The sequence below is a fragment of the Chionomys nivalis genome, chromosome 17, assembly GCF_950005125.1.
Source record: "Chionomys nivalis chromosome 17, mChiNiv1.1, whole genome shotgun sequence".
In the NCBI taxonomy this organism is placed as follows: Eukaryota; Metazoa; Chordata; class Mammalia; order Rodentia; family Cricetidae; genus Chionomys; species Chionomys nivalis.
The window spans coordinates 42,792,372-42,818,737 of record NC_080102.1 but is presented as its reverse complement, the minus strand read 5'-3'; the positions used below and the strand labels follow the sequence as shown (position 1 = coordinate 42,818,737).

The window sequence follows — 26,366 nt, the reverse complement described above, 5'->3', positions numbered from 1 at the left end:
CAGCCTGGGAGCTTTTAGCCTGAGCAGGTGCAACTCCATAGTGTGTTTATAAAGCCTGAAGTCAGTATTTAAAGATTAGAATCAGCTCGCAAAAATACATTAGTTCCAGAGTCTCGGAAAGACTAGTGCTTGTGGGGCTGGAGAGATGGCTCAGCAGTTAGAAGCATTGACTGCTCTTCCAGAGGTCCTGAGTTCAAGTCCCAGCAACCACATGGTGACTCGCAGCCACTGGAGTGTAGGTGTATGTGCAGATAGAGCACCATGTACATAAAATAAAAAATCCTAAGAACACACAAAAAAAAACAGTAACATAAGCTAGGCTTGGCATGTCTTTAAAGAAAAAAAAGACTAGTGCTTGTGTCTTGTTCCTGAGTTACACCCACTCTTGGTAGTGACCCCAGGCTGAGGAGGGGTCCTCTTCCTGCCATCTACATCAAGAGAGATGCAGTGACCGTCACTGCCCCCCCTGCCGAATCACACGGGGAGAGGAGTTTCGCTGCCCTTTGGAGACACTAGAGACCCTGTCACTGCAGAACTGCCTGATTTGGTCACTCTTGATGAGGAGGGGTCACTCCTAGACTTGGACCCCCTGTCTGTAGTTTCATAGGGTGCTTCCCAGCCTTCCCACCCCCTCAGCAGTCCCAGAGCCTTGGAGCCACCTGCTGAGCCTGCTCTCTTCCACCTACCCAGTTTCTCTGCACAGTCGTCGCCATCCTCCTGCATTATGCCTCCATGAGCACCTTTGCCTGGACCCTGGTGGAGAACTTGCATGTCTACCGCATGCTGACAGAAGTACGCAACATCGACATGGGGCCCATGAGGTTCTACCACGTAGTAGGCTGGGGCATCCCTGCCATTGTCACAGGTAAGAACACGCAGGGCAGCTCTGCCAGGGTGACCTGTGTTAAAATACGGATTTCCCCAAGCCGTCTGTCCTCACTTCCTCCTGGCCCTCCGCATTTAGCTGTGTACAGAAGAGCGGTTACTCCCAACCCACGGGGAGATGGGTCTCTCTGGTCAGGTGTGAGCCGCTGGGCCAGGGTATTTGGGGGTTCTGTGTGCAGTACTCAGATGGAAGAAATTCTTCTCCAGTCACAGGATGAGTGGGTGTGGGTGTGAGTGGGTGAAGAGGTGGGAAATAACTAGACCACCAAGGAGGGGCCAGGGGTGCACGGACAGATGGGTGGACATGACTGAACCATCAATCAACCTGTATAACGAACGACTGAATGACTCAGACCTAAGGACTGCTTTATGAACACTTCCTCAGCACGCCTTTTCTTCTTTCTTTTGTTTTCTGAGACAGGGTTTCTCTGTGTAGCTCTGGCTGTCCTGGAACTCGTTCTGCAGACCAGGCTAGGCTTGAACTCAGAGCTCTGCCTCTCTCTGCCTCCCAAGTCCTGGGATTAAAGGAATGTGCCATCATGCCTGGCCTACATTTTTCAGCCTCCTGTTGAGAGGAAGAGCCACACTTCCATTTCCAACGAGAGGGCATGAACACCCTTGGCAGACCCTGGTGGGCATTCCAGGGATCTGGACACGGTCTTCCAAGGGCCCGAGGGTTCTAATGCAACTCATTCCTTTTTTTTTTTTTTAAATTATTTATTATATATACAGTGATGGCTGTGAGCCACCATGTGGTTGCTGGGAATTGAACTCAGGACCTCTGGAAGAGCAGTCAGTGCTCTTAACCTCTGAGCCATCTCTCCAGCCCCTGCAACTCATTCCTACTCCAAGGGAGCCTGAGTGACTTTCATACCTCAGACATTCAGGCTGGGTGGTAGAGGGCAAGTGACAGGTGACTCTTGTTGCTTGACAAAGTGTCACCTCTTTCAAGGTCAGCTGTCATAAGAATAACTTACTGAGGAATACCTAGACAATGGTGTTTCTTCCTCAGTGAAGAAGCCATCTTGAGGTGTCAGTGGGAGGCCTCCCCAAGGGCCTGCTGAGTTGTGAATTGGAAATGTCATTGCTTCCTGAGGGCTTTGCTATCTATAGCCAGGCTGGTCACAGTTCCAGCTTCCTTTTCAAAGTTTATTTTTAAAAATGTATCTTTTAGAAGATGATAAAGATTATGCCCTCAGGCAGATGAAGTTAATAGCCAAAGACAGTGGCTGCCTTCTGGCCACAGGGAGTAGCCAGCCCCTAGCTTAGTTTAAGGAGCTTGGATACCTTTCCCTCTGGCTCCTTGATCTCTGATGAGGGTGGTTTGGGATCTTTGGGGGGCTTGCCTGGCTGGCTTCAGTTCTCCTCCCGGGCAGGGGGTGACCAGCCAGGACTGTGGCCCTCATTCTTCTCTCTCTCTCCAATACACACAGGACTGGCTGTTGGCCTGGACCCTCAGGGCTACGGGAACCCTGACTTCTGCTGGCTGTCCCTTCAGGACAGCCTGATCTGGAGCTTCGCTGGGCCCGTAGGAATGGTTATAATCGTGAGTGTTATGGGTCCCACCCAGGACACAGGAGCTCAGGTGCTCCAGGGTGGGCTGGCTGTGGTCAGGAGTTCCTCAGGATGGCTGGGGTTGGCGGGAAGAGGATGTACCTCGGAGTAACAGTCAGCAGAGTTCCCAGGCTGCTCTGGAACCCCATCTTTAGGCCCCCAGGTTCTGGGGCTTATTTCACGCCCACTGGAAGATGTTCATGCACTAGTAGCCTAGAGTGGCAGGCTGAGGCCTGGCCATAGCGTAGCCTGGCTTGACTCATCTGGGGCCAAGGCCTCTAGACCCACCACACCTCCAGATATGGATGCAAATATGCATTTGGTTGGTGAGGATCACCTTGGAGACAGCGGAAGAGCCCATTACCTGAAGCTGCTTTTTGTCTCCTAGATCAACACAGTCATCTTCGTCCTGTCTGCCAAGGTTGCCTGCCAGAGAAAGCGCCATTATTATGAGAGAAAGGGGGTTGTGTAAGTTGCGGCTGGATCTGGCTTGTGGGTGGGACATAACACTAAGCCAGCCCCACCACGCCGTTCAGCTGGGCCCTGAGAACTCCCAAAGATAGAGTCCGTGTTGGGCCGAGTCCCATAGGAAAGTGCCCATCATCCATCTCCCTGGGCTGTTAGCGACATACCCATCCCAGGGAGTCAGCCGGAGGGCGAGGGTAAGCACTGGACCTCCAAGGAGTACAGCTGACATGGATGTGGGAGACACAGTGGTGATTAGCCCTGTGGATTCAGGCCCTGAGATAGGCTAGGCTGTAGGAACTGGAGGAAGAGAAGAGGGACATGGGTAGGAGAGGGTCCTTGTAACATGAGGTCCTGCTTGTTGGGGTTTCTGTCCTGCCCAGTTCCCACAGCCGATAAGCTCCCAAAGAAAATCACACAGAGTCTGCATTAATGATAAACTAATTGGCCCATTAGCTCAGGCTTCTTATTAGCTCTTGTAGCTTATATTAACCCATTAATAGCCCATTATTATTAAGGAGTGCTGCAAGCAGTGGCTCACTTTGGTGGCTGAGGCTCATACTTTGTTTTCATTGTGTCATCTTCTTATGCCAACACCTCTACCCACATAACCTCTGTCCACCTGGGGTGGGGTTATGGGTGGCAGGAAAGATCTGCTCTCACTGTGCCCTCTCATAGCTCCCTGCTGAGGACGGCCTTCCTCCTCCTGCTGCTCGTCAGCGCCACCTGGCTGCTGGGACTACTGGCTGTAAACAGCAACACCCTGAGTTTCCACTACCTCTTTGCTGCCTTCAGCTGCTTGCAGGTAGGTGCAGGGGCCACTCTGTGATCTCTGTCCTGGGGGCAGCTGCAGCGAGAAGGGGGGATGGGGGGAAGCCTCCTCAGCGAGAAGGGGGGATGGGGGGAAGCCTCCTCAGCGAGAAGGGGATGGGGGAAGCCTCCTCAGCGAGAAGGGGATGGGGGGAAGCCTCCTCAGCGAGAAGGGGATGGGGGGAAGCCTCCTCAGCGAGAAGGGGATGGGGGAAGCCTCCTCAGCACTTGTACTTGCAGAGGAGGGAGCCTGTGTTCTCCACTTGTCCCAGCCCTGCCTCCAGGCCCCGCGTCTGTCAGGGCATTGCCATGGCTTGGGCAGGACAAAGCTTGTCCCACTCCCCCCCTCCCTCCTCTGTGCACTGCTGCAAGCTGGCCCAAATCCTGTTGGTGTTCTCAGGACATACGGCTAACCCTTTATGTTTCACACTGAGTGCTACCTAGTAAGTTTATAGCATAATTTTGGGGCCCATGATGGCCCATAAAGCTGTGGACTGTGTTGCCCTGTCCAGGTATCTTAGCTGCTGAGACTCCCCTGTGAAGAAAGTGGTAGCCCTGCCTGGAGGGGAGGCCTCACGGGTCTTGGGGCATCTCCTGGATCGCATCAGCCAGACTGCTCTGAACTGGCTTTCTTCAGCGGACAGCCAGGTGCAGCAGCATGAGGACCCTGCGAGTCACGCTGACCTGGTTGATGTCCATCTCCCTCCAGGGCCTCTTTGTCCTCCTGTTCCACTGCGTGACCCACAGGGAGGTGCGGAAGCACCTGAGGGCAGTGCTGGCTGGGAAGAAGCCGCACCTGGATGACTCAGCCGCCACAAGGGCCACCCTGCTAACGGTAAGAGACCCCTCCAGACCTGGGAGCTGGTGGCACTGCCTATGGCAGGGTTGGGAGCTCTGAGAACCTACCCGACTACGCTCCGTTCCATAGGCTTCGTATCTTGGAGCCATCCACACACTACAGGGCAGAACTGTCCTCTAAGTGTCCCTGTCCAACTGTAGCCCCACTTACAAGGTCCTTGGAAGATATGGCCAGGACACATATCCATAGGACAACCAGAAGCAGTGTCCATAGGGACTGAGGTGTTCCACCGTGTGGACCAAGGGATATTCTCCCCATTGCCATGAGGCTCCAGTGTGCAGCCCTGTCTCCCCCTCCCGAGTGCTGGCAGGGCAGTCAGAGTGCTACCATGGGGGCTGCTCAGGGGCAATATTAACCTCTGGCTTCTGCTCACCAATGGCTTCCCACCCTTCCCCCTAGCGATCCCTCAACTGCAACAACACATACAGCGAAGGACCAGACATGCTCCGCACGGCCCTGGGCGAGTCCACAGCCTCTCTGGACAGTACCACCAGGTCAGGCCTCTGTACCCACTATTTTCATGGGGTAAACAACACCCTGGCTGTGATGCCCAGTCTGTCCCCGTATGTCCGCAAGGCTGTTTTTTTTTTTTTAAATCAGTTATTGCTGTTGATAGAGCATAAATGGGATTGTTTAGGGAATCTTCCAGAGCTTCCTGTGGCCTTCCACCGTGTGTGCTCTGTGACGCTGACAGCCCATCACTAGCACTCAGGGACAGTGCTGAGTCTACCCCACTTGTACCCTGTCTAGGGATGAAGGGGTCCAGAAGCTCAGTGTGTCCTCTGGACCAGCACGTGGTAGCCATGGAGAACCAGATACATCCTTCATCCCTAGGAACTCCAAGAAAGCTCATGGTATGGTTTCCCCTGCAGACACCAGAATCCCTGGTTCTTTCTTGCCCTTCCTCCCCTTTCTGGACCCCCCCCCCCATCCCTGAGGTACTGGACTGCATGTACCCTGGAAGAGCATCGGTGGCCTCACGTTCAGCTGGAGTCAGGGCCTGAGTTCCCTCCTGCACCTTGCCCCTGCAGGCCCTGACTCTGACTCCGACAGTGAACTGTCCCTGGATGAGCACAGCAGCTCCTACGCCTCTTCACACTCATCAGACAGCGAGGACGATGGTGGAGATGCTGAAGACAAATGGAATCCGGCTGGGGGCCCCGTCCACAGCACCCCAAAAGGTGAGCAGTAGAGACACAGTGGGCTATGGGCACACCTCAACTGTGGCTTGCACCCTCTAGGACCTATCCAGCAGAATAATAGCCACACAGGACAGCTCGGATTGGAACAGAAAAATCAGAAAGTTGCCCACACCATCTGCTGGGCAAAGGCAGGAATTTGGGTGCTTCCACAGACTGTGGAGAGCTGGAAACGACATGCAGTGAGCAGCCAGTGTTGTGTGCAGCCATGGGGATCATATACCAGGGTCCCCAACATCAAGATGTGGTCACAGTGTCTCCATCTTTAGCGTATTAGGGTCCTGCTAGTCCAGCAAGCCAGGATGAGGTCAAGGCAACTCTCGGGGTCTACCAGGCCTGGTATGACAGGGGTGTAGCTGCAAGTCTAACCCAGTGTCATTCTTCTCTCAGCAGATGCTGTAGCCAACCATGTCCAAGCTGGCTGGCCCGATGACAGCCTGGCTGGGAGCGACAGTGAGGAGCTGGACGCAGAGCCCCACCTGAAGGTGGAGACCAAGGTCAGCGTGGAGTTGCACCGGCAGGCACAGGGCAATCACTGTGGCGACCGGCCCCCTGACCTGGAAAGCGGAGTCCTGGCAAAGCCAGTGGCTGTGCTCAGCAGCCAGCCCCAGGAACAACGGAAAGGTACCTCAGGAGGGCCCTGCTGTGTCCCGGGAGCAAACCCTCATACAGCACACGGGACGGGCAGGAGTCCATGTTCAGCAGGTTGGGGTGGGGGGGTCCTGTGGAGAATTTGGGTTAGGCCTGGTCAAATCGTTAAGAACTAGGTTAGGTACAGTCACTTGCTCGACACCATCCATCTCCAACTGAGCCACTCTGTTCCTGTGTCTACTTGGGCTGACTTGGTGGACACCTCCCTCCTCCCAGGCATCCTGAAAAACAAAGTCACCTACCCGCCACCGCTACCAGAGCAGCCGCTGAAGTGCCGGCTGCGAGAGAAGCTGGCAGACTGTGAGCAAAGCCCCTCGTCTTCCCGCACATCCTCCCTCGGCTCAGGTGATGGAGTCCGTGCCACCGACTGTGTCATTACCATCAAGACTCCAAGGAGGGAGTCAGGCCGTGAACACCTCAATGGGGTGGCCATGAATGTATGCACAGGGAGTGCTCAGGCTAATGGCTCTGACTCGGAGTAAGTAGCCTCGATTCCAGGGTGTTATGAGGGTGGGGCCCACCAGCTTTCCCCATCCAGGGCCACTAGAGCCCCCAGGCTTCCCCCACACCTCATTGGGAATGCCCGCCCCTAAATGACTTTAGATTCCATCCAGTTGCCACCGTCACTGACCCTCCACACGCCTGGCAATTCTTCCCACACACAGAGGCAGTAATGAAACTTCAATTTGAACCATCAGGAAACCATGAGGCACAGTCAACCCTACACACTGCCAGTCAAGCCCTGGGACCTTGACGGACAGGCCTTGGTATGAGGGTCCCTGCAACAGCAGCTGGCTCTACACGGAATGTTCAGATGGGAAGCTCAGGGCCCATCAGACTCTGTGACAAGTGCCAAAGCCACAGGCATGTCTCAAGAGGGAGACACGGACTTTAGGCAGGCACGGCTCCGTCCTCAGACTGCAGACAGAACCCAAACTATGCTGCTGACCTGGCCACAAGAGGCCTAGACAGAAGCCACAGAGCCCAAGCTAGCTGTGGTGAATCACTATGCCAGGCCCTTCAGCCTGCCAGGGTTCAGATACTGGACACAGGCCAGGCCCAGCTCTACAAGCCTATAGTCACCAGCCTGAGTCTCTGCAAAGGTACCGTGTCTTAAATTGCTGTTTAAAGTTGTAAATACGTATAAATCTGTCCTGGACTTGGAGAAAATGGGAACCTGTGTATATTTTACAATGTCCTGACTTTGCTTACACTGGAGAGCCATGAAATGGCATCTCAATATATTGCCCAAGGAGGCCTACACAGTTGTACTTGCGTCTGGAAGAATCAACACAGCTGGTCCCCGTGCCCAGGCGGGAAGGACAAGGGCGCTGACGTTGATATAGTCATCACAAACTCCGGCAGCTGCTTCCAGCCAGCAAGCGCGGAGTGTGGTGCTCTGCCGGCCTTCAGAGCACACAACTGTGTGCGCTCAGCTCGGTGGATCCAGGATGGGGCTGGCCCGTGAAGTGTGACTGCCACTGCTGGCTTCACACAGGGTGAAATCCCCACCACTCTGCCACTCCCACCCCCTGTGCCAGGTCTACTCCTGATACAGAGGGGCTTCTCTGGAGCGTCCCAGCCAGCCCAGTACTGCGGGAGAGAATTTTTGTCCCTGCTCCTGCTCCCTGTAGGATCTCAGAGGAATCATGTTCCTGATTCAGAGGGACCCCTGCAGTCTTCCAGGATGTCACATTCCTTCCTGCCAATGTTCTACTCTTTCAAACTCCAGAGCTCTCTGGGCAGGCAGGGGCTCCACCCCCGAAATCTGACCAATGACATCACTTTGCTTTAAGTGGCCAATTGTGCAGAGAAACAAAGCCACAGTCCCAGTTTTCAATGGTTAGCAAATTCTTTTTGGAAACTCACACCGAGGGCTACTGTGATCAGCCCGCCACAAGCCACCGTGCGGCCAAGTCCAAGAGATGGGGCCCAGAGTTACTGACACTCGTCAGCATTCACTGCTGTTGGAATCGGGTGGACATGCGCTGCATAGCTGCTGGCGAATGGGAGAAACCAGGACGTCAAATGCGACGACTTTCACACCGCGCTGCACACTGAGAGATCAGAACTGCTAATGATCGACTTGTCAGAGGAAAGCCCACATGACGTGGTCTGAGGTCACTCATTACCACGAGGCTAAAGGGAGGCCCCAAGCGGCCTCTGAGGATGCAAGGACACAAAGAATGAAGCACAGGGAGCTTCAGTCTCCAGGAGCTGGAGCACCGTGACTGCTCCCAATGCCGCAGCTCCACAGCACCCCAGAAGGTGGAATTTTTAATTTGATCATAACTGTTACAAAAACAAAACAAGCTGTCAGTTTTAAACTGTTTTTATGACCTAAGACTACAGGTTCAACACTGGAGGTTTTTAACAAGTGTATTTATTACTGTTCAGCACTGGGTGACAACACAGGTGAGACACAGCTATAATAAATTAAAATTTGTGGATTTGTACCCATGCTGTGCTGGGTGTTTCCCGTCCCCTAAGGTGGCATGGAAGGGACTACTGAAGACGGCCTCAGGCTCTCGTGGGGTACAGGTGGCAGACAGGTATTGTCATAATTTTCTATTCATGTGCAGGCCTGCCACGACATGGATGGACTTGCCCAAGTTTTCCAATTCTTCAGCCTTTGTGTCTTTATCAAATTTGAGAACTTAAGGATCCGTAAAGTGTGCATGGATGTCTCTGCCAGTATTCTTAACCACAGAGTCATCTTTCCAGCTAGGGGACAGAGACCAGAAAAGGGCATCTGGTGTCTTCTATCACTTCCCACCTATAAGGCACGGTCTTTCCCTGAACCTGGGGTTTGTGGGTTTTTTCTTTTGTTTTTTCAGCTAAACTGGAAGCCAGCAAACCCCCACTATTCCTGTCTCTACTCCTTCTGGAGATGGGGTCACAGGCATGTGCAGGCCAAGCAGCTTATGTGGTGCTGAGTCCAAGCTCAGGGCCTCCTGATTGCACAGCAAGCACTTTAAACCACAGCACCATCTTGTGGCAGTCTCCAAATCTAGGAACCTACACAGGGAACACTACAAGGACCTATTAGACCCCGTGGTGCTGCTATGGTGTCCCACTGGTCCCTAACCTCTCTTGTTCTGCAGATCTGAGCACTAGCAATAGTCATGATGCTCGCTCATCCTCTCCAAGATGGCTCACATTCCAAGTGTTCTGCTTCCTCGCTGTGTCTACTGCTCTGCATTCACCGTCATCTCCTAGGCACAGCGGATGGGTGCTCTACCCTCCCTTGTGCTGTACAGATCAATGACCTTAGGGTTCCATCCGTCATCTTTCTCTCGGCTTTAAAGAATTCAAGATGCCACTGGAGTTCTCAGATTCTGGGCCTGGTCAAAACCCTCACCCTAACGTAGCAGCAACCTGGCTAGCACTATTTCCTAGCAGTGCTGTTTCCAGCCCTCATCTCTTAGGACCTTTTATCTTGATTCCTGTCCAAAAAGGTGAGTTTCCAGACTTTTAACCTCTGTATTGTCTCACACATCTGCCCAGTGGTGCCACCTTTGGGAAAAATGGGAGCAGAGTAGTGGGTGCCCTTTCCCCGGGTCTCTACCTGCATGCACACCTCCCCACTAAAGGTCATCTTCCGATGTGTTTTTCCTTACACGTTTGAGCCCTTCTGGAGTGACACAAATGTACACTTCAATCCAGTGCCAAGCTGACAGGAAAACACTGGCTTCCACTTGGTGTGGGCACTGCAGGGAAAGGGTTATCTCACATATCAGACTTCAGACAAGGAGTGGCCTAATACAGATAACTGCCTTCCTTTTGGAGAGAAATCAGGCCCTAGGGAGGGGAAAGGGCTACAGCCGAGGCTCAGTGGAAGGAGCACAGCCACAGCAGCTCACTCAGGCCTCCAGCCGGTCCCAGACACAGTGGTCAGACTATTTGGCAGATGGTTTTATTTAATGCTGTTCCTGCACGGCACTGAGAAAGAGCAGCTCCATCAGGGCCCTGGAGGCTGACCCACCAGCCAGCAACTGCTTCTGGTGTACCGCAGCACCAGTGCAGAGACTCATGACTCCTTCCTCACACTGCCCTGGCTCTGCAGCCAACCAGTCTACTTACTGATTCTGGCAGCACCAAGCCCATCACTGACCAACCTGCCCCCAGACTGCTCTAGCACTTCGTCCCAGCGACTTGGCCTTTGTCAGGGTGTAGGGTGCAGGCCTGAGCTGTCACTGGAGACCTCGGGAGCCACTTTGGTTCTGTTCTTGCCCTTCTGGAGTGTATAGGCAGACGGCCCTAATCGTAGGATTTTCCCACTGCCAAGACATTCATCACCCTTGTAGAACACAGCAAACTGGAAAGAAAGAGGGATGGGGGAGGCTCACTGTGGGGTCTCAGACTCTAGGGCAGAGCTGACCAAGCACCTGGTCTAAGGGGGACAGCAATGTGGAAGCTCCCCATTCTACCTCCCACTGCCCCACTCACCTGTCCCAAGGCAAGGCCCCGCACAGCCTTCACAGCTGTCACCCACACGGTGCCATCCTGGTTGAGTGTCAGCACACAGGGCACTGTGGGAGAGTTATGAGATGGGTGAGGGTCTACTTTCACTGCCAGTCACAGCACTGGGGAAATAGCAGCCTGTGGGAGCAGGAACACCTAACATCCTTCCTGCTGGAGAAGGACAGACACCTCAGAATAGCATATACTGCAACTCAATTCCTCATACTAGGACCCCAACTTCCAGCAGTTCTAACAAAACAGCGTTCCTGTACCTTAGTCCCCTTTCTGTGGCAGACACAGGGTAAGGAGTTTTGAAGTTACACAGTACCAATGATGGGGACTTCCGGGTGTGGACAGTCTGGTTTAGTTTAATCCCACAGAGTTTAGCAACAAGGGCCCCTTCCATCCAGTCACCTAGTGCCATCTGGTGGCGGAATCGGAAATGGCACTCCATCATCTTGTCTCTGACCAAGGCAGCAGGTGGCTCCTCGGCAATCCAGTGTACACGGTTGGTCCTGAGCAGGTCCCTGTACAGAGCTGGGTGGTCTACCTGGGGAGCCTGCAGGGCAGAATACAGACACTGTGATCCTTTGAGGGGAGCAGCCCTCATCCCAAAGCTCTCAGCAGGTATCGTTAATAAGAACAATCCGAACAGCACATCCATAACTATTTATAAACCAGCCCCGCTCAGCTGCATGCGTCAGCCCATATGTGGAATTCATTTTATCAGCTTAAGGGCTTGTTTATGCTGGTTTCCAAATGAGAAAGGAGTAAGAGACAACAGTCAGCCATGGAGCAGAAGCAGAGGGCAGGTGTAAGATCCCCACTCCTCTCATTACCCCCACCCTGCCATACTCTGAAGATTATTTTCTATTCCTAGAGACACAGGTCAGCCACACAACTGGCCTCTTGGAAGGGCCACAGATGCAACCAGCAACAACTGGCTGAGGAAAGCAGGGGCTGAAGGATGCAGGCCCCCAGCCACCTGGGTGGCTGCGGAACTGTGCAGCTGATCCTGGCCTGAGTAGTTCTCACAGGCAGGACTGGTTCTGAAGTCCCTATTCCCATCACCACTAGTCTCTGTACAGAAGAACCCAGGTGCTGCCTAGGGCAGTCTAGTCTCGCCTGGGGCGGAACCAGAAACACTAAGCCCCGAGATTCTGGGTGCTAAGACACTGAGATCACCTGGCCCTTGAGCCAATGATCCTTCCAGCTCTTCTCAGCAGGCCCATCTGAGAGCTTATGCTAAAGACACCTTAATTCAAGCCTGAGCAGGCATTTCCGTGCCGCTCTTCTAGAAGACTGGTGAAGTCTGTGGGTCCTCCAGCATCTCTGCCCACACCAGCTGGCAGCTCAGCCTACCCCAGCAGGGTTCCCACCCTTGCACTCCTGAGAGCTGGTGACTGCCATGTATGCACAGGCAGGATGCCAGCAGCACCTATTCCTCCATCCCCACCCAATTCATAAGCCCAAATATCTCGACAGTGTCAATCTCCTCAAAGCTTGTCCTCTTGGAGAGTTTCCTCCAGATCCTAGGGCAGACCAGAATGGCCCAGGGTCCTATGTGACCAAGGGCATGGCTTGGTCCTGGCTCAGCCTGGTTCTAGCCTAACTACCTTGGCCCACAAGAACTTCTAGGACCCTCCCACGGAGGGTGGATGGGAGAGCTGACTGGGTACTATGACAACTTCCTCTCCACGAGAGGTGTTTACAAGGTATCTAAACCGACTCTCGTCCTCCTTTGCAAAGCACGCCAGTTTCTCTAGGAATGGGTGCCTTGACTGGTGCATGGCCAGCACACAATAGGAGCCTAATAATACGTTATAGGCTCTTGGGCACTCCAGTGCTGCTTGTTTTACTGGCATAGCAGACAGTGAAGGCCAATCTCACTCACCACAAGCACGTCACCCTTGGTGCCATCCTTCTCCACCACGTACCAGGGCTCTCTCAAGCCACTGATCTTAGCTCTCTGGCCCAAAGTATACAGGAACCAACCTATGAAACAGTGATTCAGATGGTACATCTCAGTCCTCATAAGTGGGAGGCTCTGGATTGCTATGAGGCATGCTGTCTTTAAACTGTGATTCTCTTGGCTTGAAGGGCTATTGGCCCTAACCACACACTCATGCACACGCCACCTAAGGTTAGGACTTGAGGGATATGATGGTACTAAGCCTGGTACAAATCCCAGCTCTTTCATCTAGGGGCTCTGACCCCCATGGGGATACAGCTTGCAGAGTAGGTCTTGTGCCTAGTGACCACATTCCTTGCATCTGCACTGTATACCCACCGGACCACCTAGTCACCAGCTTTACCTCCTCAAGAATGCATGTGCCCTAGCAGAGGCAATCTGGCAGGACTCACTGTACCCTGGGCATCCAAACCCATAAGTCTCCTAACCGATGGCTGCTAGGGACAGAAACATTGTCTCCAGCAAAGCCACTCTCTTCAATATAACAACTGGGTCTCTCCTTACTCTCGGGGAGCCCTGCTCCCTCCAAAGGCGCCATACATGGCAAAAAAAAAAAAAAACCAAAAACCCGGCTACCCTGACTTTCCAGCCAGTTTAACAGATGGGTTCAGACCTTAAGTCTTAGGAAGCATGTCCCCTCCAGCCCATACTTCCTGCCCTCACATGAGCACTGTGCTATGAGCACTTGTGACTGGCTCTGTCTCACACGCAGCACAGCGCAGGTCATGGTGGTCCTCTGTGATTAGCACCCATGTGATCCCTCAGCCCTATGAGGCCAGCTCTATTCTTTCGCCAGTGGCATTCCTGCAGTCTCCCTGTACTCCCATAGCAATCAACAGCATACTTTTAGCAATGTAAAATACATCTAGAGTCCAGTTCTGAATCTAAGGGCTAAATATAAGATAAGCATCACAGCACACATGAAGTTTCTGTCAGAGCGACTGCTCATGCCACATGTACCCAGCCCAGCCTACCCCTCAGGTCCTCCCGTGCCCTTCATGAGATGGACAGGAGCTAGCCCTGGACTCACCTTTATGTGTTCCCAGAACTGTATTATCCTCGATAGAAATAAACTTTCCAGGCCGAGGCTGCAAATACTGGAAGACAAGTTTCATCACTACTGGAGACCCAGGCCCAGCGCAGACAGCCACTCACGTCAGAGGACACTCACCTGAAGAATGAAATGCTCGAAGTTTCTTTTACCAATGAAGCAGATGCCCATGCTCTGAAACGAGAGGAAGGCCAACATGATGTGAGCAGAAGCCAGGAGGCAAAGCAGGGAACAGAGAGCCAGGCTGGGCTAGGAGGGCAGCACCAGTGCCAGCCAGAGAGCAGGCTGTGCTACAGGAAGCCCCAGAACTCAGCACAGACTCAAACAGAACTCGAAGGCCTAGAGAATGTCCTGTCTTTCTGAGTTTGGCCCCGAAACAGGTGCTATCATGTAAACACACTGCATCATTTACAACTAGACTGTTGGAAAACCCAGATGACCAAAGTAGACTGGCTCCCAACTCAAGGCAGTAGGGGAGTCAGGGAGAAGATGGCTACAACTGGCTGAGCCCAGCTGGGAGACCAGGAAAGAAGCGGATCTCCCCGGGAATGCACTGGGCAAGCAGTTCTGCCATTACTCCTCCGTGTGTGTCATGAGAGCAGGGGTATGCCCCATAGAGTGCAGTGACTCTGTCAGTTTCTACCATGGAGAATGCTGTCAAATGAACAACAAGGAAGATGATAGAACAGGTAAGGGATATTCTCTTTGGCAATGTGTACTTGCTGATAAAGGCACAGCCATGTGTGTTCCCAGAAGACTGGCATAAACAGTGGCTACAGGTGAAGCTGTGCTAACCTCTAATCAACCCTGGACTACTGGGGCTTCTCCCTCCACAGGGGTTAGCAGTGTATGAGTGTCCTTCTACAGGGAGCTCTGAGAAGGTGGAGAGGAACTGTCTATTCGTTACTGTCTCCTTGGACAGGCAGCACTGTGTTGCAGACTCCTGTCTCATGGGATGGACCAGCAAGGCTGCTCCCTGTCCACACTCACCTGGCTGGCTAAGCCAGTTACCATGTCTGCTGAGAAAGCAGTCGACCACAGCAGGCACAAGAGGTGGGAGGACGAGGTCGACCTCAGCTGCTCCTCACCTGCAACCGTGCTCTGTGGCTTGGCCCGATGGGTTCCTAGCAAAAGCACCACCGAGCCCAGCCCTGCCTGTGCCATGATGACACGGGTGGAAACATTCAGGAATGGCAAGCCGCTCACTCCTACCTCTTTCTTCTGAAGCACATGATGGAGTCTATTCTCTGCAGCTATTTTCTTTACAAACTCTTTTGTTAAGTCCCCCAGGGGGAAGATGGTTCTTCTCAGGGCATCCTGGGAAACCTGGCTGAGAAAGAAGGTCTGGTCTTTAAAGCTGTCAGCTGCTTGGAGAAGTTTTACGGCTGCCAAGAGTAAAGAACAAAAGTCACTGCAGGAACACAGATAGTAACTCTGCTTTTAATGCCCTTCTGTGTGAGCAGCTACCCCACCCCCACCCCCAGTCTGCCAGAAGCAAACTCATCTCAAAAGATTATGGGGAAAAAAAATACCAGCATGGCTAATGTACAGGAAATGCTGGATCTGGTTTATCTATAAGGAACAGCACAGGGAAGGTAGATTTTTACATACAGAAACTTATACTGCTTGTAATTTTGATTATAAGATTTTCAAACATGAAACACTATATGAAAAAAAAAATGTGAAGTGAGAAGCAATGGTCCTAAAAATCTAGTCACACCTGGGAGGCTGGACAGACAGTCCATGCGGAATTATGCTGAAGTAGTAGCAGCAGTTCATCTGCCTATCAACTGCAGGCGTATGACGTGTGCAAAGAAAGAAACAGGGCTCCGGTCGCAAGCCCAGCCTCAGGGTGGAAACTGACATCTGCCGCCAGCCCCACTGTGGTTTCTCTAACTTTCTCCAGGTGACTGTAAGGAACTCCTTGTTGACGTACACAGCTGTGAGTAGCATTGACTTTAGACCGAGAAGGTCGCTGGGTAAATTTCCCCAGGCCAGAGCTGGTAGGGCAATGGGTGGATTTGCTTCTCCCACCCTTTCTCTCACACGGTGCTAGGAGGCACCCAGAGGTAGTGTGGAGCACTTCACACACAGCAGCTCAGTTGTGTGTATGTGTGCACATGCGTTTGAGAGCTTGCCCACGTCAGTGCATGAGTGTGGAAGTCAGGTGACAACCTCGACTGCTCCTCAGGGTCTCCCACTAGCCCAGAACTCACCAACTAGGCTAGACTGTCGAGCCTATCTCTGCCTCCTCAGTGCCGGGACTACACGGACATGCCACCATGCCTGCCACTTTACACGTGTTCTGGGAATTGAACTGAGGTCACAGCCTTTACTATCAAAGCCATTTCCTCAGCTCTACACAGTTTAAATACCACTGTACACATCACACACCAGCCAGCAGTAAGCATCATACTGTCTGTAGGTTTCCACCCACTGGCTCTGACACCGCCTTGTAAAGGAGAATTTTCCCAATCTCTACAGCAAGGACTAAGGTCTGGTCCAAGATGATGAAGGCTGTTCTACAAACTGAGCTGTTTCCCATTTCCGACCTGTTACTTTGTTTAAAAAAAAAATTGCAACTGGCTGAAAATAAGACTAGAATTCTCTCAAATAGTGTTTCTGTACATTTTCTCTTGGTTCTGAGTTACTCTGTCCTGGATTCTTTGTGACTGGTTGTTTTTTGAGCCTTCTAAGTGCTGGGCTTACAGGTGCGTCCCCACATCTACCTTCTGAGTTATTTTAAAACACAATGAAAACCTATGCCTTTGAAACAGGAAGCTGGTAACATATTAAGATGTTAGAGGGAAAGAGCTGGTCGCAGCTAGCAGCTAACTGGTGAAGCCGTGCTGTTTCCCGGATTCTGCCCTCCTTTTTGTTCTGCCAGGCACTGCACCATGTTCAGATGAAAAACAGCTACTTACAGGGTCAGGTCCACAGCTACAGCCATTCCCTGAGCCCAAGAGCTCTTATGCCTCTACTTGGATGATCCCCTAGGACACAGACCAAAGCCACAAAACAGCTTTGGTTTGCCTAAAATGCACACCGGAAACAAAGGCATCAAAAACTACCACCAGCGAGTCACTCAACACAGTACTTAACCATCTTAGGAGGGTCAGAACAGGTACGGACAAAGGTGAGCATGTCCTTGACATGAGCAGGTGTATCTACTCGAGATTGGAAGTGACTTGCCACCTGCTTGGGACCCTCTTAAAACCATCCCAATTATTACTGTCAAATAGTTCCCCAGATATTTTTGGAAGTCCAACTTACCAACATGTAATACCCTACATGATAAGTTTCTGATTTCCTTCCTCAGCTCTCACCCTGGCTCCTGACCAGGGCATTGCAATGCTCAACACAGGCCCTGGGGAAGCAACCCTGCTACCTGTGCCTTTGCAAATCTAAACCTAAACGGACCAGCTAACTGGCCAGGAGCACACAGGACTGGGTGGGGCTGTGTGCCCAGCCCCCACTCTTGCCATCCTTCTAAGTACTCCCGTGCTCACAGAGATTAGGCTCTGGCCGCGCACATGAACTTACGATTTCTGACTTCAAATCGATTTCTGAACAGCCCATCTGGTCTCTTAGTGTGCTTCTGCTCAAAGACCTCTTCATCCTCCAGCGAGGTCCTTGCATAATGGCCAGTGGCAACGGCATCTGCTCCTGGAGGGTTTTCAGAACACAAGGATCCAGTGTGAGACACAAAGTTACAGGCAGAAACTGGAGTCAGTTGCGAAGAGGAATCCTCAACTAAGAAAATGTCTCCAACAGAATGGCCTTTCTCCATCAGCAGACTTTTTTTTTTTCTTTTTTTTTTTGAGGGAGGGTCTCTCAACATACTGCTGGCTGTCCTGGAACTATGTGGACCAGGCTGGTCCTGAACTCCCTCTGTCTCCCAAATGTTAGGACCAATGGTGTGTGACACCATGCACAGCTGGTGGGCAATTTCTTGATAAATGGCTGATGTGGGCAGTACTACCCCAGGAAGATGGTTCTGTATTGTAGAATAAAGCTAGCTAAGCAAGCCATGGGGATCAGCCAGTAGGGAGCATTCTTCCATGGCTTTTGCTTGAGTTCCTGCCTTGGCTTCCCCTGATGACGGATTGTGACTGGGACATGTAAGCCAATGAACCTTTCCTTCTCTAAGTTGCTTTTGGTCATAATTTTTATCATGGCAACAGAAAGTAAATTAGGATACCAGCCTAGATAAAGCATGCAGAACCAACCACATACCCTGAAACCTGCACAACTGTCAATCCCCCCCTGACCACAGAGCACGGGGCATAGAGGCCTATGTGATAGCCCACTAAGCAGCTCCCTTCAGCTCCTGCATCTTTAAAGAGCCTTTCAAAAGTCAGAACCGATTCACTCACTCATCTAGCTTACTCAAAGATTGACAAGCTTACCAGTTTCTTACAACACTAAGGAAAAACTGAAAACCAAAATATTCAACAGTAGGAGGCGTGAATTCTGATGTTGCAGCCTGATGGGAACGGCACTGACAAAGCACTGAGTGGTCCCAAGAGACCACACCCATGGCAGTGGTAAGCAGAGAAACTCATGTCATACTGTCCCCATGACTTTTAATATACAGGGGAAAAAAGGACAACCTCGGTCTAATTCCTTTGATTCTTGTGTAAAATCATAGATAAGCTACCCCTCTTTTATCAATGCCAGTGATTTGGTAAGTGTGCATTATTTTCATATGGAAGGACCACTCAACATGTAATCTCTTCTGTCCCCATGATACTACCTTTCCACCGTGAGAAGTTCAGGTGTCGGCACTGCTGAGACTGACCTGGAAGGCACAGCGAAGCAGACTCAGACCTGAGCAGCTGCACTGCTGGGCTAACACTGCATTCAAACCACTCAACTAGAACCTTCCAGGACACAGCATGGCATCTTCTCATTGCTCGCACGTCATTCCTTAAGGACCATCACCCATACTGCAAGAAATGTGGAGCTCTTCTGAGAAGCTCCACTCCCTCAGAGCCTAGATTTCAGGTGTCTGACCATCAAGGGGGAGGGGTTCTAGTGTGGGATTCAAACACAGAATAGGGACCCGGAGAGACAGGGAGACACTACAATAGGGAACCAAGTAAGCTGTGGCACAGAAAACACAGAGGATCACCACACTAGGTCATAGCTTGACTGACCCTCAACACAAATGCATCTAAGAGGCTAGGTGTCCTCTGGGCTCCCGTGGGCCACACTCTGGACACCACTGACTCCCAGTTTAAGCAGTCTTCTTGCCAGTGTATGAAATAACATACAGGCCCGTAAGTCCTGGCTTGCTGCTCTGTGGGTAGTCTGCTGACTCCCATCTTGTACAATTCTGGCTACGGTCAGACTGGCCTGCAGGCTTGTCCATGTGCCTGCCTACCCACCCTCCAGCCTGCCTCCCACCCTCCCTTTCTTCCTTCACTGAGACGTTTCACTATACAGGAGGGCTTAGAATTTGCTATAAAGCTTGGCTGGCCTCAAACTTCCAACAGGCTTGCCTCAGCCTACCTCTTACTAGGATTACCAGCGTGTGCTATCACTTCCTCCTCGGCAGACACTTGAGAGCTCTGCTGTCTCCGGCACTCCCGTGTTCCAGCTAATACAGGTGACGCGCAGGTTCCCATGCCTACTTCTCTTTACTGATGCTCTTTCTCCAATCACTACTGATTTAGATCTGAATCCTATTTTCTGAGAGTCCTGTGCTTAGAGTCCTGCCACCTTTTAGCCTTTAGGTCAGTGGCTAAACATACCTCCTCTCAGCTATGTGAGGCCCGCTGCCTGCCCATGATGGAGGGCACCCTCTCCTTGAACTAGAAAGTTCTTCTGAAAGACAAAACTGTCCACAAGGTTCTAGCTCCTGACTATGCCTGGAAAGCTATGATTTAAACACAGATGAAGAAATTCCAGTTCCTTACCAAGATTGTCCACAGCATAATGATAAAAGCAACTGAACTTGATGTGCTTATTGCAGATGATGTCAGGGTTGGGAGTCCGCCCTTTCTCATATTCATTTAAAAAGTCACTGGAAAAAAGGAAAGCACCTTCAGCTCTAAGTGATACATTCCTTAAAAAAAATAAGCTACTTGTTTAACATGGAATTTCTCTCCATTGTCCCAAAACTATACCTTCCTCCCCCATGAGAGCTTCATTATCAAACCATTTCCTACTATATCAAGTGGCTTCTCAGAACTCACATATTTTAATGAGAACAGGCTCAGATGTTTGAATACTTGTTCCCCAGTTGGTGGTGCTGTTTGGGCAGGCTTAGAAGGTACAGCCCTGATGGAGGAAGTAAGCCACTGGGGGTAGGTTTTGAGGTTTTAAAAGCCACATGCCATTCCCAGTTCACCCTCCCTGCTGCTGCCTGCGGCCAGCTGCCACAGCAGACTTGCATCCCTCTGAACTGTTAGCACAAACAAACTCTTCCATTAGCTGCCTTGGCCACAGTGTTTGTCACAGCGACAGAAAATGCCCAAACCCTTGTGAGTGAACCAGGCACTATTCTAGAACTCTTCAGGACAGCAGCAACTCATTCCCACGATGCTCCTGGTAGGTATGAGCATCATCTTTGATTTAAAGATGAGAAAATTGAGACTTAGAAAAATCAAATAAATTGTCTCCAAGCAGTGGGAACACACGCCTTTAATCCCATCACTCAGGAGGCAGAGACAGGTGGATCTTTGTGAGTTCAAGGCCAACCTGGTCTACAAGAGCTAGTTCCAGAACAGCCAGTGCTGTTCTCAAAAAAATCAAAAAACAAAATAAAACCCTGTCTCAAAAAACCAAAAAACAAAATAGATGGATGGATGGATGGATGGATGGATGGATAGATAGATAGATAGATAGACAGACAGACAGATAGAAAGAATTGTCAAAGGTCTTCTATGTGGAGTGGCATAGTTGAGACAAAAGCAACCCACAATGAACATGGCCTGTTATCTCTGCATGTGTAAGGGCTTCCAGGCATTGTCAGGGTTGACCAGAGACTAGTCTGGGTGTCTTTCTCTGCAGGAGTAAGTGGCTAGCCAAACGTCAAACATTCCTGAGATAGAAGAGGAGCATGTTCCCCCTCACTGCTGCTCTTGTACCCCACAGAACAACCTCTATTTAAATCTTCCTTGAAGCTGCTCAGGCCCCTCCTCTTCCATGAGGCTGCCAGACCATACTCTATGATACGCCATTTTCCCTCCTCTCAAACCAGAGAGTTTCCTACAGGATGCTCACCACCATCGGCACCTCGAGTAAAGAGTCTACCACCAAGTAGTTAGCCAATTCCTACAGAACAGAGCCATGATGTATAGACTTTGTATTCTTAGATGTAGCACAGCACTTAGCATATAGTAAGCAGTAAGAATTACGGTGTTTAGGCTGGATTGTGGAGGCAGAGGCACGTGGATCTCTGTGAGTTCGAGGCCAGCCTGGTCTACAAAGAGAGTTCCAGGACAGCCAGGGCTATACAGAGAAACCCTGTCTTGAAAAATCAGAAAGAAAAACAGAAATTTCTGGCAGGTGGGAAATATCCCAAGAGGGTGAGAAAGGTGAGGGTGCTGTGGGCCAGGCCGTTGATGCTCCCACTCCAGCACAGTCTTGGGCACCTCTGTGGAGAGGCACTGACTGTTTTCACCCTTCCTTGGAAAAGACTCACAGTACAGTAAACCCTGCGTGTACAACGGCCTGTACTCACCTGAACACCTCATTCCAGTACTCCTTCACGTAGGACACCTGATGGAAAGGGATGTCTAAGATCCGACAGACTTTATAAGCATCTTCACAGTCCTTGTCAGCAGCACAGACACCATGTTCATCCAGTGAGTCCCAGTTCTTCATAAATACCCCTGTCACCTGGTAACCTGCAGAGAGAAGTGAGGGTAAAAAGCACGACCATCTGTGCTCTGAGCAGTTTGGACACATCATACATTTCCAGCTCTGATGCCTCTGTAGATTTTGGATGGCAATCCAAGCCTGTCCACGTGGCCTAGGGCCTGGTTTCCATTCTAGTGTAATCCCTGTAGGCTCTTCTTCCCTTTAACACTCATTGCACTGCTAAGGCCTCCACACTGTAGTACACTGTGTATGAAACTGTTTGTGTCCCCAAAGTGAACAAAATGAGCTTTCTCCCATCCTATGTATCAAAACAATGCTTAACACACAGCAGGGGCATATCAGATATGTGCTGAATGACTGAACAGTGAATAGAAACTCAAGCTATCATTCAGCCAGATGTGATCACACACACCTAAGATTCCAGTATTTGGGAGGCTAGGGCAGGAAGGTACTGAGTTTGAGGCTAGCTGCAAGCTACATATCAATTCTGTTTAAAAAAGAAAAAAAGAAAACCAGGGCCAGAGAGATAGCTCTAGGGTTAAGAGCATTTGCTGATTCTTCAGAGGACACAGGTTCAATTCCCAGTATCCACACAGCAGGCACAGGCACAACCATCTGTAAGTCCAGTTCCAGGGGATCCAATGCCTCCTTCTTGCCTGCCTTAGTATCAGGCTCACACATGGTACACAGACATACATGCAGGCAGCTTTACCATCCACATATTTTATGATTCATTTTTTTCTCTACTGTGACAAATATCACATAGGACAGCACTGGCACTCCAACATCTGAGAAAACTCACAGATGTTCAACCTACATCAAAACCGTTTCTCTTGAATAAGCTGAATGTAAGGAAAGACAGAGGAGTTGTATTAAAAGCTTTAAGTAACACCCCCCCACACCCCCCCACACACAAATTCCAGGGAAAATTTTTGCTGACAAATCTTTAACAAATTAAATGCCATGCCCATTAAGGTCCTACACACCCTAAGGACCTATGGGATGAGGCCCTCTTGCATCTGGAAGCACCTGACTCTGCTTTACCAGAGATTAGCCATGCTAATTTGAGCTAGTTTTGCATTTAACTTACTACAGAAGAGGACTCCTTGAGGGCAGAGACAGCATAATCCAACCCTGGATCCCCAGAGCTACTACAGTGCCCAATGCATAAGGCGAGCTAAAACCCGACAAGTCTGTAGGACGAACAAACTCTACAAGGAGCTTTAGCACCTCCCTATCCACATACCAAATCTGCCCGATCAACTATCCCACAGAGAGACAAACACACATACCGGGGGGTAGGCACTCGAGGGTGGGTGAGCTTTCTAGGAAATGTGTGACAGGCCATCCCCTGCAAAGAGCCCTCGATGCCGAAATGATAGGATAATGCTTTCCCCCTGATACGGCCATCAGCTTCTTCCATGAAAGAAATCCAAGAAAAGACAGAAATAAGAGACACTGCAGCCTGGAGGGACAGAGCCAGTTTGGGCTAGGTTTCTACTGATGTGATAAACAGCATGACCAAAAGCAACTTGGGAAGGATTGATTTTGCCTTAAAGAGCACATTCCATCATCAAGGGAAACCAAGGCAGGAATTCAGGTCAGAAACCTGGAGGCAGAAAATGAAGCGGAGGCCATGAAAGAACACTGCTTACAGGCTAATTCGCAACAGGTTGCTCAGTCTGCTTACTTAGACAACCAGGACCACCTGCCCAGGGGTAGCATTATTCATAATAGGACTGGCCCTCCTACATCAACCATTCATTAATCAAGAAAATGCCCCACAGACTAGCCAAGCCCGCAGGCCACTGCAATGGCGGCATTTTCTGAGCGCCCTCTTTCCAGGGGACCCCAGCATGTGTCACGTAGACATAAAAACTAGTAGGACTTATCTTCTTTCCGTTGTAAAATGATAAATCCGAACGAACACAGTCAACCTCCTGCATCTCCCAAAGCATGCAGTCCCAGTCCTCATTGGAAACCTTCCAAGACTCACAGCTGCCTACTCCCTAATACCACGTGGCTTCACTACCTGGGGATTAACCCTCTCTATCCTACCCTGGCCAGACTCTCAGCACTTTATCCTCTGACTCCTGCCTGTGTTACCGACTCTGCCTCTGCAGCCAGCCCTTTGTAGAGAACTCTCCTGAGCTTCCGTCCCAGCTCAAGCACCCTGGCTTCTAGGCGTGGCTCCCTTCTCCCTTTCCCACCCAGCACACGTGTATGCTATGCCCATCCTCTTCGGCACTTAATACCTCTCATAGCAGCTGTGATTAAGTCGCTCCTGCTTTCCAAACTATCTCATATTGCATGGCTAACCCTTTCAATACAAACTATACCATTTAACAATTCCAGACACCCCAAATTTGGGGTTGTCCCACTTTACAAAGGGGTGCTTAATTAACGTGCCCAAATTCTGACCTAGCCCGAGCCTTGGGGAAGGTGATTCACGGCTCAGGCTCCATAAACACTGCCACGTGAATACGAAATGAAGTCGAAATAGGGGGCGGGGAGATACAGCTAGAGGAATTTAGATGGGTAAATTGGTATCAGATCCGGACCCTACGGTCCTGTGGGGCCACGTTTAGAAGTCAGGAAGAAAAGATAGCCGTTTAGAGTCATCCAACTAAGGGGAAACACTGAGTGCTTTAGTAACCAAGCAGGTGGCCGTCCTCAAGTGGAGGCCCGCGGAGTCTGCAGAGGCCAGGCCTAAGGCCTGGATGAGCCCAGTTCCTGTCCCCACTGAAGAACCCTGGCCTCACCTCTCCGCCGCAACAGAAGCGCAGCCACCGCGCTGTCCACGCCACCAGACAGGGCGCACACGACGTGCCGCAGCGCCGACATCGGCCTACAGGCAACTCCTACCAGCAGCTTTCGGGCAGCGTCTACGCTACGCCGGAAGTCCCGGCCTCCAGGGCGTCCTCAACTCTTCTCCCTGCCGGAAACGTGCTCCGCCCACCCTGCGTTCTGCCCGCCTTCTGGTTCCGCGCGGCGGATTGGCTGAGATGTGCTAGGCGTGTCGCATCCCGGAGAGGTCGAGGATGAACTGGGCGGGCCGAGCTTCCCAACCGCTGCCCGCTGCTCCGCCTTTTCTTTTGCGCTCCGCAGTCCTCCCGGGTCAGCTGCACCAGGAACAGCCTCCCCTCTGGGTTGAGATCCTGGCTGCACAAGGGCGAGGACACCGTGTTGTGTCTGGAACTGGCTTCTTATGGTTACCTGCTAGAGAGACTGGACTGTCACTACGTTCCCACTGAATTTTAGACAAACTAGATTTTTTTGAGAGCTGGCATCGGGTCCTCCTGGGGTGCAAATGCCTGAAGCTGCTGCAGCCACAGAGGGTGGAGAGGTCAGTGGACAGAACAGAGTGGACTGTTAGTAAGGCTTTCCTAGCTGCTCGGTCAGCATATTGGAGTACGCGATGGGAACGTGGTTAGGAGGCCCAGTGAGCTGGGAAGGATGAGCCACAGCGGGTAGGAGTTGAACCTGGTGCTGTGGCCTTGGACTTAAGAGTGCACTCGGGAGGCAGAGGCAGGCAGACCTCTGAGTTTGAGACCAGCCTGGTCTACAGCACCAGTTCCAGGATGGCCAAGGATGCACAGAAAAACCCTGTCTTGGATGGGGGGTGGGGGGATGTCTCATAGGCCATTCTTGGAGGATGAACTCTGATGAGTGGATGCCTTTGGAACCTCGGATTGGAGCTGTGGCTCTTTCTGAATTCATTGTGGGGAGCTAGGCACCTGGCAGCTGGTGGGTGACTGCTGGAAGAAACATGTGCTGAATATGTATGGGGGGAGTAGGGTATGAGCAAAGTCAAGTAGGAGACTTGGGCAGGCAAGAAGGCAAAGGGTCGTGCCTATGGAGTGTCCCAGCCAAGGATAACATGCACAAGTTGGCCTAGAGTACTGGAACCTCTCTTCTTTTTTTTTTTTTTTTAAATTTATTTATTTATTATGCATACAATATTCTGTCTGTGTGTATGTCTGCAGGCCAGAAGAGGGCACCAGACCTCATTACAGATGGTTGTGAGCCACCATGTGGTTGCCGGGAATTGAACTCAGGACCTTTGGAAGAGCAGGCAATGCTCTTAACCACTGAGCCATCTCTCCAGCCCCATGGAACCTCTCTTCTTAGGTGTGGGCATTTAATATAGCAAGCCTCACTTTCCCTGCCAGAGCTGGTGATAGGACCAACCACAGAGTATCATAAGCCGGACAAACTTACAACCTCTCTTGTCCTAGTTAGAGTTTTTTGGCAACTTGACCCAAGCTAGAGTCATCTTGGAAGAGGGAACATCAATTGAGAAAAAGCTTCCATTAGATTGGCCCTTAGGCAAGTCTGTGGGATTTTCTATTTTTGGTTGTGAGCCTAGCTTTTAACAGCTGAACCATCTCTCAGGCCTTTAGGATTTTCTTAAGACTTTTTAAAATTTTATATATATGAATGCTCTATCTGCATGTACACCTTTATGCCAGAAGAGGGCATCAGATCCAACTACAGATGACTGTGAGCCAAGCGTGTTGCTGGGGCTTGAACTCAAGCTCTCTGGAAGAGCAGCCAGGGTTCTTAGCTGCTAAGCCATCTCTCCAACCCCTGGGGGGCGGGATTTTCTTGATTGACTGATCACTG

At 51.1% G+C, this 26,366-nt stretch overlaps 2 protein-coding genes across 3 annotated transcripts in view; one reads left to right on the top strand and one right to left on the bottom strand.

The window, feature by feature from the left end:
* The window catches only part of Celsr1 (cadherin EGF LAG seven-pass G-type receptor 1), a 136,219-nt gene extending 127,593 nt beyond the window's left edge, over positions 1 to 8,626 (top strand). The window contains exons 25-35 of the mRNA XM_057791439.1: positions 691 to 865; positions 2,319 to 2,431; positions 2,828 to 2,907; positions 3,583 to 3,709; positions 4,424 to 4,549; positions 4,973 to 5,067; positions 5,324 to 5,427; positions 5,605 to 5,754; positions 6,163 to 6,396; positions 6,640 to 6,901; positions 7,089 to 8,626. Of these exons, the coding sequence (XP_057647422.1) occupies positions 691 to 865; positions 2,319 to 2,431; positions 2,828 to 2,907; positions 3,583 to 3,709; positions 4,424 to 4,549; positions 4,973 to 5,067; positions 5,324 to 5,427; positions 5,605 to 5,754; positions 6,163 to 6,396; positions 6,640 to 6,901; positions 7,089 to 7,113 (1,491 nt within the window). The 3' untranslated portion in view covers positions 7,114 to 8,626. The remainder of the gene's footprint in view (positions 1 to 690; positions 866 to 2,318; positions 2,432 to 2,827; positions 2,908 to 3,582; positions 3,710 to 4,423; positions 4,550 to 4,972; positions 5,068 to 5,323; positions 5,428 to 5,604; positions 5,755 to 6,162; positions 6,397 to 6,639; positions 6,902 to 7,088) is intronic.
* Positions 8,627 to 8,780: 154 nt separating this feature from the next.
* On the bottom strand, positions 8,781 to 24,640 carry Trmu (tRNA mitochondrial 2-thiouridylase). Of its 2 annotated transcripts, XM_057791437.1 has the most exons (11): positions 24,503 to 24,640; positions 21,601 to 21,766; positions 19,832 to 19,938; positions 17,454 to 17,576; positions 15,123 to 15,295; positions 14,031 to 14,084; positions 13,890 to 13,956; positions 12,782 to 12,882; positions 11,302 to 11,446; positions 10,873 to 10,955; positions 8,781 to 10,741 (listed from the first exon to the last, which is right to left on the bottom strand). In XM_057791437.1, exons 1-11 carry the CDS (start codon positions 24,582 to 24,584, stop codon positions 10,589 to 10,591), a joined length of 1,254 nt encoding a protein of 417 aa, XP_057647420.1. In that variant the 5' UTR covers positions 24,585 to 24,640; the 3' UTR covers positions 8,781 to 10,588. The 2 variants fall into 2 exon arrangements, with proteins under 2 accessions (XP_057647420.1, XP_057647421.1); XM_057791438.1 differs by lacking the exons at positions 19,832 to 19,938; positions 21,601 to 21,766; positions 24,503 to 24,640 and having other exon boundaries at positions 15,123 to 15,236; positions 17,454 to 17,571.
* Positions 24,641 to 26,366: the final 1,726 nt, after the last annotated feature.

Bases quoted from the DNA above. Each gene is read 5' to 3' on its own strand.
- Trmu (XM_057791437.1), bottom strand. From the start codon at position 24,584: ATGTCGGCGCTGCGGCACGTCGTGTGCGCCCTGTCTGGTGGCGTGGAC. The intron at 17,577-19,831 runs GTAAGGAACTGG...AAAACCCTCCAG, and splicing joins TTATGCTGTGGACAATCTTG to GAGCAGATGCCGTTGCCACT. The intron at 12,883-13,889 runs GTGAGTCCAGGG...ACTGTTTCATAG, and splicing joins AGTTCTGGGAACACATAAAG to GTTGGTTCCTGTATACTTTG.